General features: G+C 44.6%; 1 protein-coding gene across 13 annotated transcripts in view; it reads right to left on the bottom strand.

Annotated features, from left to right (window-relative positions):
* huwe1 (HECT, UBA and WWE domain containing E3 ubiquitin protein ligase 1) overlaps positions 1 to 12,050 on the bottom strand; it is a 57,357-nt gene that overhangs the window by 18,367 nt on the left and 26,940 nt on the right. For 11 of the 13 annotated variants that reach the window (XM_083769634.1, XM_083769625.1, XM_083769629.1 and 8 more), the window contains 21 exons: positions 11,014 to 11,181; positions 10,378 to 10,526; positions 9,773 to 9,839; positions 9,440 to 9,663; positions 8,485 to 8,696; positions 8,113 to 8,295; positions 7,629 to 7,801; positions 5,468 to 5,607; positions 5,268 to 5,343; positions 5,079 to 5,177; positions 4,826 to 4,953; positions 4,577 to 4,736; positions 3,742 to 3,970; positions 2,910 to 3,088; positions 2,723 to 2,812; positions 2,472 to 2,632; positions 2,336 to 2,378; positions 1,265 to 1,654; positions 846 to 1,056; positions 576 to 700; positions 254 to 474 (listed from right to left, as the gene is read on the bottom strand). In XM_083769634.1, coding sequence (XP_083625760.1) covers positions 254 to 474; positions 576 to 700; positions 846 to 1,056; positions 1,265 to 1,654; positions 2,336 to 2,378; positions 2,472 to 2,632; positions 2,723 to 2,812; positions 2,910 to 3,088; positions 3,742 to 3,970; positions 4,577 to 4,736; positions 4,826 to 4,953; positions 5,079 to 5,177; positions 5,268 to 5,343; positions 5,468 to 5,607; positions 7,629 to 7,801; positions 8,113 to 8,295; positions 8,485 to 8,696; positions 9,440 to 9,663; positions 9,773 to 9,839; positions 10,378 to 10,526; positions 11,014 to 11,181 — 3,428 coding nt within the window. The remainder of the gene's footprint in view (positions 1 to 253; positions 475 to 575; positions 701 to 845; positions 1,057 to 1,264; positions 1,655 to 2,335; positions 2,379 to 2,471; positions 2,633 to 2,722; positions 2,813 to 2,909; positions 3,089 to 3,741; positions 3,971 to 4,576; positions 4,737 to 4,825; positions 4,954 to 5,078; positions 5,178 to 5,267; positions 5,344 to 5,467; positions 5,608 to 7,628; positions 7,802 to 8,112; positions 8,296 to 8,484; positions 8,697 to 9,439; positions 9,664 to 9,772; positions 9,840 to 10,377; positions 10,527 to 11,013; positions 11,182 to 12,050) is intronic. The other 2 variants (XM_083769627.1, XM_083769637.1) reach the window with 2 other exon arrangements.

Below are 12,050 nucleotides of genomic sequence, written 5' to 3'. Positions count from 1 at the left end.
CAGTCAGTTTAACACCTATCGTTAGTTATAGACTGGCAGAATTAAAGGTTTAAAGCTGAAGTTTACAAGAGATTAAGGAGACTAATCAGCTTCTGAAAGTCTTATTGTTATTTGTGCTTTTGTTATGCTGATTGAACCAATTTATCAACTTTTTTAAATTATAGAACATAGACAAAACACAAACAAGTAAAGTACCCATTATGTAGTGTCCTAGATCAACAGATTGGAATGAGTATTATGCATTTCCCCTCACCTCCTCCTGGATGGCTGGTGGTAAGGCTGCAAGGAACTCGGGGCTGACCTCCGTGACCCCTGGCCCTCCAAGGACAGGGGCGGTGGTGGAGGGCAGAGTGGCGGAGGCAGGGGGACGGGCGGGCGGTCTGATGCCCAGCTGATTCTGCAAGACTTCACGACGGATGTCCTCAGGAAGTGCTGCCAGGAAGGACGGGTCCACGCCCTCTGGCAGACTAATGCCTGCGGGTGACAAAGACAACGGTGAAACCGCAAAGACGAAATGCACACATTACGAGACCAAAATTATCTGGACAATCCATGCTAGGGACATTCAATCTTACCTGCCAGTGGGTCTTCCTCGTCGTTGCTGGTGGATGGGAGGGGCTCCTCCTGGATGGCCTGGGATTGGCTGTCGGCACTGTCGCTCCTGGGCATCGTTTCCCCGGGTGACGAGATGGATGTAGAGCTACGACAGGAAAAGAGAGGCATCATTCTTCTGTCGGACAGAATTCATAACAAATGTGGTTCAAACAATGCTCAGGCATTATTCTACAATGTAGAAGAATCATGTAAATTGTAGAATCTACATGATGCCTCTTGAAGCCACTGACCCCGTCTCTGCATCCGTCTGCCTGTCCGTCAACCCACTCTCCCCACTGCCGGACAGTTCCTGGGAAAGCTGGGCGGTCTGGGCAGGATTCGATGGGGCTTCTTCCAGTGTGGCAGAAGCAGGGCTGCTGGTATCCATGGGTGACCCCTCCAACTGTGACACGCCGACTGCTGCAGGCTCCGAGGTCTCCACGATGTCTGGACTTAAGGAGGCTGAGTTAAGGGAGGGAAAGAACAAGACACATTTCTACATTTGAAATGATCTTCACAGTAAAAAAATTATAGTTTATAAGGCATATGGTTCAGAAAAGCGCATGACAGATCTTTGGCTACCAGCTTGGTCAATATCACTGCCAGTACAAAATGTGTGCCCTTTGCTGCTGGCCGGTGAGTATAAAGAGTGTTTTCAAAGATAGTCTACCTTCCCTGCCTCCATCCAATGCTCCTCCACCTCTCTCACCGATTGTGGGCGCTGGAGACATTTCCATCTGGGACGCCTCTGCTTCATTGCTGGGTCTATCAGCTGCCGACTGGGGTGGAAGGTCCGCCCCGCCCAGAACGGACAGCGAGTTGACATGCGACTCAGCCAGCAGCTCGGCACGCGACTCCGCTAGCGACTCAGCCAACAGCATGTCAGCGATTGGCTGGTGGACCTGCTGACTGATGGCTGTCTCCAGAGAGACCAGGGCCTGTTCATGGGGAGCAGGGGTGGTGGGGGTGACTTCTCCTGATGGGGGCGCAGTGAGGAAGCCCTCAGAGACCCTAGGTGGGTCCAGACACGACACGGTACCACCCTGAGCCTGTTCGCCTTCTGGAACAACCAGACAAGAGAAATGTCACACTAGTGAAGGCCTTACCCACTTTAAGGGTTTTGTCCACAATCAGTGACTGTTCACATTCATATAATGCAGAAACAATGGAAAGTATTATTTTATTGTGACAGGTTTTACACCTGAACCTCTAGTCTGATACAAAGCTAAAGGCTACTGATCCATATAGGCAGGAATGCAGGGAGTCACGGACCTACACTGAGGAAGGCAGTAAGTTGTATAGTTATCTCCTTAACGGGGTGCACAATCCTGATCCCCAACAACAACACAACTTACTACCTCACCACAGCATAGACAAATATGTAAATATCTACCACTGGAAAGCTGAAAGCTACAAAGCACAGGGCTGAAAGCTACAATACAGCAACTACAATAAAATAGAGTTAAACAATATTGCTAGACATTTTGCAATCAACAGTTCTCCACTGTAGCTGTAGGTTGAAGAGTTGGTTTGGCGTTGCTGTAAGAAAGACAGTAGACTGTATAGTTATCTCCCAGATCTGGTGTGATCCTAAAACTATACAAACTACTACCTCACCCCACAACACGCACTGTCTTTAGCTGGCCATCACATCCTCATCGGTCTTGCCCTCTCCTCAAGGACCAAGATTGCTATGGCACTTTAACCAAATAAGGCATTATAGGTTTAATGGTGACTGTACCTGCAGTGCTCTCTGTCCCATTAACTGTCCCCAGTCCAGAACCCTGTCAACACAGACCAAAAAAACGTTTACAAGGATTAAAAAACAATTAATTGAAATAATCTAAATCTGAAAAGTGCACAGTCTGTCTCCTAACCTGCAGGCTTTGTTCCCTAACATCCTCTGCTCCAGAGGCCCTCCTCTCATTTTGCTTGGTCTCCTCCTCCTCTGCCAGCTGCCTCCTCCTCTTCTCCCGACGCTCTTCCAGCTCCTCATCACGCAGACTCTCTAGGTGCTGCAGGATGGGCACTTTCACCACTGAAAGTGTTGCACAAAAGGTCAGTAACCCGTACTACGTTTGTGGAGCATGCAAATCATAATTTGCCTTAAGTCCTAAAATCAGCCAACCTGCTACGCAGTCGTGCATACTCTCAGCATCCAACACTTTACACTCGTCTGTCCATCTCGTTAAGGCAGTGGGTATACTAGAGAGGGTGCCTAGAAGGATGAGAAGTGAGCAATGTTAAGAATACACCAAGATCAGCAAACGTGTCATTCACCACACGTATATCAATGTGTTACAGTGATTTTTCACCTGCTTGTCCACCTGTGCTGCTCTGCTCATGGAAAAAGTCATCTAGCAGCTCATCGTCAGAGCGGGCGATTATGTGCACGTCCTCGTTACCCACCAGAAGGCGGGCTCGGCCACGGGATTGCAGGGGCAGAGAGCTGGACAGCTGCAGAATGTCCGCTGCAGCACTGGGACCCAGTAATCTGAGCAGAGAAGGAAGACCCCAATTATAAGCATAAAAAAAAAAAATAGCAGGCCGGTTATGCCCCCAGGTTTTGAGTGACAATAGAAATGGACAAAGAGACCAATTATTTTTGTGTTTCAACAGCGTTATCAAACAAGGTGTGCTGTTGTCACACCAATACATTCTTTGACAAGCTTAAGTGAAACCTCCAAAGACTGCAGTTGATTAAACTAAAAACGCTTCCATCAGGCTTTTAACGCACACTGACAAGTAACGTTTTTAAAGCCCTGAATGGTCAGGCTCCTGTATAGCCTTGTTAGTGAGTTTATCCAGCAGGACCATATCTAATGGTTCCAAAATCTTGGCTCGTAAATAAGGGGGAGTAGGCTTTTGCTATGCAGGCCCTCAGCTGCGTTAACGTCTTGCCTGGAGAGCTCAGGGAGGTAAACTGTCTTTTACATCCCTTCTTAAAACTAAATTTTATAGTACAGATTAATGCTATCATGTTTCTCTTAAAATGTTGGGTTTTTATAATTAATTTATTGTAAAGCACTTTTGTGCTTTTCTTTGATAGGTGCTATATACTGTAAATACAGGTATTAATATACTATACAGACTATCTCTTCTTAAGTGATCCACGATCAACCAATACAATCACATCAGTGGTTTCACCTCTGTAGGATGAGTGGGGGGTTGGGCTGCCGGTTGCCAGGGTAGTGGACATGGATGGTGTGTCCGGTGTTGGCGGTGAGCTGGCGCAACGTGCGCTGGCTGCGGCCCATGCCTTGTGCCAGGCGGCTGCTAGTGCTGGCCGAACCCAGGGTGAGGGAGCCATGGTCAGCATGCCGCACCATCAGCGGGTGAGAACTGGGGATGTTGCCTGGGGAGGGAGGGATGTCAGCTGATGGAAGAACACAGTAGAGAAGAGGACGCAGACATTAAAGGACTGCTCACTCGCAACCCCCAAGTCATTCTCATCACAAGTGTGCCAAGTGAAGCTACCACTATTCTAAATCTTCATGTTGTATTATTTAACAACAACATTTACAAAGTGCTTTATATAAAAAGGAACCAAATAAAAATATAATAAAAAATGATAGTAGATTAATTCTAATTCATTAGGCCCTATTCATTTTGACTGTTGTCTAAGCCATGGGTTTGTGTTTTTTAATGTTGTCGCAGTTTGTATTTTATATTTTATTTGTTGAATTGTGCGGTCTTTGAGTATGTTTTGTTCTGCATTCAAAAATCCAATGCATCCAATAAAAGATTGTACACCTGCAATATGTATAAAATATAAAGTGCAGGGAGAAGTAACCATTAGTGATTTTAATTGAAAGTTTGACAAAGCGATTCTAAAAGAAGGCACGGATGTAGTACAATTAAAGGCCTAACGCAGAGCTGTGTGGTATGCCTTAGAAAAATTACTTATGTTTGAATTAAACTTGAAAATGTGAGACGTATAAGTCATATAATCAGACAATTCAATACAGTCCCGCCTACTTACCAGTGGTGGAGAACATGCTGTCAAACTCTATGATGAGGTCGTCGTCCCTATCGAACCTCTCAAATCGGATGTGGGGTGCAGCGTTGATGTCAGGAAAGTCTTCATCTAGCTCCATTTCTGAACCTTCATCATCATCATCCTCATCTCCTTCATCTTCATCCTTGGGGGGGGATGAAGCCGTGAGCATTGAAGACAAATCCACATGTCATGTTTCCCCAGACATTTTATGCATTTTTCTCCATACTGTACCTGATCCTCCTCCTCTTCCTCTTCTTCTTCCTCTTCCTCATCCTGGCTGTCCTCATCGTCGTTGCTCCCGCTAGAATCTTCCTCCTGCGTGTGCTCCTCATCCTCTGGCTCCAGGATGTTCATGGAGTCTGATAAAGGAGAGAGAGTGTAGTCGTATGAACACAAAAATAAACAAACGATAAATCAAATCAAGTTCTCTCAGACTGTGGCCATAATTGCCCTACGACCATACAAGTCGCCGTTACCGCCTCACCTTCACGGTTGGCCTGAAGAGTGGACGCCTGGCTAATATTGGAAGGGGCCTCATCCATCAACACATCCTCCTGCGATTCATCCTCACCGCTCCGTCCCACTGGTTGATAGAGGAAACAAAATCACACTCAAGCCCTTGGCTTCACCTATGAACTTAAAGGGCCCCACCAAGAGGGAGCTGAAGGCTTACCTATAATGGCACTGTTAACAGCGCCTCCATCTCTCTCCAACAATTCATCAATCAGATCCACCAACTCGTTCTCCACCTGTATGCATGTATGAAACAGGGCACACAAACGCAATGCAAGACACCGTTATATCAGTGTTGGGTAATGGGCGGCGTTACCATTCGAGAAATACCAACTTACAGATATTCTTTGAGCCACTCACCTGCATGTCCTGTGTGCTGAGCACCTCCGGCTGGCCAGCAATGACCACCGTGTCTCCTTCCGCTTCTCCGTCCATCAGATCACTGTCTGTACCCGGCACTCTGAGGCTGCCTTCCACCGGCTCTGCCTCACAAGACTCACCTGGAGAAAGACAAGGGGGATGTATTTGGAATCAGTCACCATTGAGGTCCATATAAATTAGAGATCCTCCGATCAGGTTTTTTGGGGCCGATCACCGATCACCGATCACTGGAAACAGTATAGGCCGATACCGATATTGCCGATACCGATCACAGCGTCGTGAAATCCATATTTTTTTCCATTGTGTAGCATATATACTTACTTACTGTATTTTCTACTGTACTCTTCTTACACATCATTGACATTGTAAGTATAAAAATTAGGAGATGAGAAAGTTATTTTGCAAGCTGAGGCAACGTGCAATATTTCACTCTAGACTCTTAGAGACAACTTGGAGGTTACAGAGTAAACTGTAGAGACTCAAAATGCAGTGGTTCCCAAAGTGGGGTCCGTGGACCCCCAGGGGTCCTTGAGGGAGTTCCAGGGGGTCCCCAGCTAAAAGGATAGTTTGGAACCAAATGGACCCGTTAGGGTTAACATTGATTTTACAATATAAATTGGGGTCTCAGAGATAGAAGTGGCATTAAATGGGGGTTCGTAGTCAAACTGGGGGTCCTTGAAATTAAACTGGTGGAGAAATTTGAGAATCACTGCTACAATCTTCTTATGGGGGTCCCTGGCATATCTTTTCAAATGGGGGTCCGTGGGCTGATCAGTGTCAATTTGGGGGTTCTTGACGTGAAAAGGTTTGGGATAATTGGGAACCACTGTCTTAGAGACAACTTGGAGAGTAAACTGTAGCTTTCTTCTTTCATCAAATACAAAAATATAATAATAACATACCGTACATGTTCAGTGCACGGACACAGACAACTGAACATTTCACTGTACAGACTAAAATAAAAAGCAGGCTGCTAGTGTTAGCACTTGTATAGGCTCGCTGATCGTTAGCTTAGTGCTTAGATTAGCGTGTAGCTACTGATTCAACCCACTGATTGAAGTTCATCTCCGTCTTTAATCTAAGTATTTTTTTTATTGACAACGTGAACGAACCCCGACACCAGCGCTGCAAAAATAGACAGATCTACAAGCTCTCAACGCGTAGCGTCGGTGCGGGGGGAGGCATACTATCATCCGACAGAGCATTGCTGCTCCGAGGTGCGCTGTGGGTCGGGAGAGGGTTGCGGTTAGGTTTAGGTGTCTGCCCCGGGGGAGGTTAGGGTTAGGGTGAGGGAGGAGGTAGGTTGTCGTTCGGACCAATGCTCCGTCGGATGAAAGTACTGCACTCCGGTGCGGGGAGGCAAGACTTCTCCGGGGAGGAGGAGACTTGGGGGGCAGGCTACATGTTGCTGTGGCTAAAAACAGTGTCACCAGCCAGTGGTTGTGATGTTAGCTTCAAGCTAACAAGCCAAGCTAATAGCTTAGCTTGCATCTGCTTGTCCGTTCCAACTTCACTTCATCTCCACCTGTAACTTATAAGCGCAAGCTCTCAACAGCGACCGGAGCTGCAAAAACAGGCGCCCCCTTAAAGGAGACTTGCCACTGTCCCACTGTCTGTTTTGATCGGCAATTTTGATTTATTTTGAGAATCCGAACCGATCCGATACAGGCATGATCAGCCGATCATGATCGGTGGCCGATCTATCGGCGCATCTCTAATATAAATGAATGCGAATTAATTGCATGACATTAATGCTCCCAGTGTGTGAGTACAACACAGAACGTGAATATTAGGTGGCAATAAAGTGCAATTCATTTTCAAAACTAGGTAAATTATTTGTTGTGAATAAAAACATCAACCTGTATGAATGAGGCACCACCAAATGAAATGAAATATTTGTGACACAATTTCATAGTTTATTTGTCACACACCCATGAGTTTGTGTCATTTGGATTGTTTGATTGAATATATAATAATATATAATAGCAGGTTTGTTAACAGTACACAGACAGTGTACTATAGTACAGTACTACAGTTATGTTAAAAGGATAACACAAAAAGCCCCAGAGCGCTTGTTTCCATTGTACTTAATTCATCAGTAATATTGGTAGAAAACTGTAGTATCAACAGGTATATTTACCTTGGTCCTGTGTGTTGCTGTTACTGTCCCTGGCAGTGCCCACTGTGTCATGTTCGGTCTTGTTCTTGCTGGAACCTCCCTTGCCACCAAACAGACTGCTAGGTTGATTTACGATGCGAGACAGAGTCTCCAGAGGCTTCAAGGCTGCATTAACTGTATTGGCCATGTTGGGACTGAAGCAATCACACGCACAGACACATGAGAAAGAATGGATGTGAAGCCAGTTCAGACAGAAAAAGAGAAACATAGTCTGTACAAGGAAAAGCCTCAATATGAATTTACATAATTGTAACTTTTGACACTGTTCAATAAACAGAGGATTTTGCTCCCGAGATAAATGGAAGAGGGAGCTCAGACTTAATATGTTCTATTGAATTTAGATTAAACAATATTGTTTAATCTAAAAATCCTTATATTAACATGCCTGAAGAATACAATGACTTGTGAGCAGTACTGTAAATTACATTGGGGTTAGTTTGTGTACCTGGACAGATCCAGGCTATGAGGTACACGGGCCAGATCGTTGACCAGGCCTTTCTTGAGGAAGAGGCGAATTATATTATTCATGCCATTGTGCTGCGTCTTGGCCGCCGCAGTGCTGTAGAAGCTAGACGTGGAAGGACACGACTCCATAATGGTACTGATGATGCACATCACTGCCTGCAACCTGAGAGGTGGAAAGAGATAAAGAGTCAGTGATGTGCGATTCTAAAAATGCCTTCGAATTCCTACAGTAAGCAACACTTACTGTAGAAAAACAACTTTAGTTTGAACCCACATTTCTGCCTACATGATTGTCAGGCATCAGTTTTGTTTTGTATGGCAAGTTTTAATTAAATAATTTTACTACTTTTACCTTGCATGTTTCTCTGTGCCTTCCGTCATAGCCAATGCTCGACTAAGTGCAGCCTTCACCTCATTAACCAAGGCCACCTGAGCATCAGTGCCTGTGCCAGCAGCAGCCAAGCTGGCCAGGAAGAGGCGGGCCAGGGCTGGGGTATCCTTATCCTCAGAGTTCTGGGTGTGGGGCAGCAGGTGGTCCAGCACGAAGGCTAGAACACTACAGTCCTATGGGATGTATACGGTACGATCAACAAACAGGACGAGGCTGAAAAACATGGAGTTCCGCACTAGTACTGACCATGGTATTACTGTGCTTAATTGACCAGCCAACTGGCCTGACCTGAACCCCACAGAGAATCTCGGTTGTATTGTCGAGGAAGGTGTGAGACACTAGATTAAACAATACAAAATGAGTTTAAAGCTGCTCAGTATCAAAGCAAAACTGGGCTTCCATACCACCTCAACTAATAATTTGTTTAAAAGTAACCCAGACCACGTACTGAGTGCATACATTAACATACTTTTCAGATGGTCGACATTTCTTTATTATAAATAGAATATTTTATGAAACCACTAAAAAAACAATATTTTGAGATAGGATTTTTGATTTTCATGAACTGTATCTCTTTTGAGTCACCAGTCAGATGTAATTTACACAGCCTACCTGGTTCTGGTTTCCCCCCCCATTCTGAACTCCCAGTCTTTTCTTATATCGCCTCAAATAAGAACTGCATTCCAAAAAGAAACTAATAATCCCGGCGGTTTGACTCGGGATATGAAGAATCAACCGACGGCTCAAATATGAGTGACTGACTACCCGACAAGTTCATAGATAGTTTATTTTTGGACCACAGTGCTTATGAGACGATTAAAACAAAAACCCAATGCTATTCTCCATAGAGAAAAACTTCCGAAACAGGGGAAGGACTTCTGTGCACTATTGCACTTATAACTGGGGCATCACCTACCTCCTTGATGAGCTCAGATTGTCCAGCAGTGTAGCAGTAGGAGGCTATGAGTGTGGCGATGCCCACATAGGAGCGCACAAGCTCAGCCAACAGTCTAAGGATGGTGGAGGTGGGCATCAAAGGCTTGCTGGCCTTTGCTTTAGCTGCTTTAGCCTCCTCCGAGCTGGCACTCTTATCACCTTCCGTCTCTTTCTTCTCTTCTCGCATCTCCTCTGGTGTGGAGGCTGAGGGAGACGGGGACAAGAGTTAGGACCAAACTCACAGTGAAATTGACCTATTCCTCTAATAATAGATATTGAATGGACAAATAAATGTAACCGATTTCCATCTCACCTTCTCCTTGTGGTGTGCCAGACTGGGAAGACTCGGCTACACCCCCGTCTGCAGCAAACACCTGAGCCTGATGAGGAAAAAATTTGCTTCTGTTATGAGTCGTGTTAATCATCTCATGCTGTGACGCTGCGGTAAAGAGAGGTCCCACACACACAGCGGCTTATCGCTCTGATAAAAAGTTGACTGTAAACATTTGGTACACAGCATTTTGGTTTTTTCTCGTTATTTATTGTAGTCTTGCACCAGTGACTACTGGATGTGCCAGATAGCTCTTTGATACAGTAGCGTTACTCTCAGACTGTATGTGGTCTACACAGGATTGTTGTCTATTAAAATAAGCAGTCTGCCGTCATTTAGTTAACATAATTAATTGCTTTTAAATGTTCAAAACATTCATATGGCTCTGTTGCACTTGCTACAGGCTCATTAGCTAGTGCACAACCAGAATGAAACACTGATTTGTATTAAAATGCAATTGATATGACCACCAGCCACCACATGATGTCGCCAAACCACCAAAATAGTCCATCTTGTGACTAATGGGCAAATTGGGCATCATTCCACACAGTAGCCGTTTTGTGCCGCTGCAAGTCAGGTAGACTCACGTTGATGTGGAAGGCAGACTGGGAGTCATAGTCGCTGCCCTGCCTAGTGAGTCTGTACTGCTGGTAGACGTCATCCCCAACATCCTGCAGGATCTGACACAAGTCCTGGCCTCCAGGTACTGTCACTGCTCGCTCCTCTGGACGTTCAGCTGCAACACACACAAACTTAGCTGGCATATAATACAAAATAAGGCTGACAATAAACAAGTTAATTAACAATGTGTTGAACATCCATGTTTGCTGCTTTAAAATTGTGATCTTTTTGGTAGATAAAATGTTTGGCATAGTATAGTGGTTTAACGCGTTTCATGGCATTTGAGTCACGGACCACCATTTGATGAGATTCAGCCTCTCGGACCCAAAACTTAATATTTTGATTTTGTCAACAATTCCATGCTGTATCGATGTTGGTACCATAGGAGATATATCAGAGAATGTAGAATAATTGTTATTTAAATCAACATTTGCTTAATTGTGTACACTCACACGGGTACACAGGAGACCAATTCCTGGTTATGACATGACAGTTACAGATTTCAGCTTTAAAATACAATCGGTCAGCTCTGTACAAAGCAAATATGATCAGCAAAACTTGAACCACTATTTAGTTATGGCTTCCTAGTCCCAGCGTCTTACCCTCTTCAGGTGCATGGTAGGCAGCCAGAGCATTGAGCATGTCGTAGATGACCTCCTTGATGGTGTCAGGGATGGTGGGAAGTGGGGACAGCTTTAGTGGGGTGGTCTTCACCAGCTGGACAGCATTGGGACCCTTGATCCGCAGGTTCTCAAACTCGTCATCGGAGGCTGAAACCAAAGGTGTTGACAGACCGATGTAGAATAAAAGCGGACCTCTAGTCAACACTTCCAACTTCCTAGAGTAGATTTTTTTCCCATTGCCTAGTCAATATCGTTGGATCCCGTTTTTGCTCTCCTCATTTACATTTTGCAACACTTGATTCATCATTGTGCAGTGAAAATAGTTTATATTTAATAGTGTTTGCACATACAAGGACTCTTAAAAAGACAAGTAGTAACAAAGCATTATAATGGTTACATACATTAAGTTAAGGTATATGGATGTATATAAAGTTTAACAAGAAAATTATAAAACGTATATATATCCCGTTTACAGAAGGGCTTTACATGGTGGGTGCACTTGTTGCATCAAACAATCAGAAATGAAACCGATTTAATAAAAAGCCCTTTTCAATTAATCTTCATGTAATTGGTCCTCACTAATAAGATGATAACATTTCTGTCTATTCACTCTGTATCTCAGAGGGCTATTTGGACAGTTCCAAAACCTGCCTACCAGTGACAACGGTAAGGAGATTGTCATTTCAAACAAGAACTCAATGAAAGCATAAGAGCTTCTATTTCAGCATGCTAACTTTCAAGGAAGCAAAAAGCTGTAGTTTCTATTGGGTTGGAATCCCCATCGATGATGTAATTGGTAGGCAGGTTTCTGAAATGTCAATAGCATAGCATTAGCCTTTCGCTAAACCCCACCCTAAATGCCATTGTCCAATGCCAATCCAAAAGGTTTAGCCACAGTTGCTAAGGATGGCAAGCTTTCGTCACCTCATAGCTGTCAATGTTATTTTGCATGGCTGTGTTGAACACAAACAGCTTAACATTGAGAAAGTTACACGACTGAGCCACCAAGGTGATGG

Source organism: Protomyctophum parallelum (genome assembly GCF_964188405.1).
Source record: "Protomyctophum parallelum genome assembly, chromosome: 7".
Lineage (NCBI taxonomy): Eukaryota > Metazoa > Chordata > Actinopteri > Myctophiformes > Myctophidae > Protomyctophum > Protomyctophum parallelum.
This window is presented reverse-complemented; position numbering and strand designations above follow the sequence as displayed.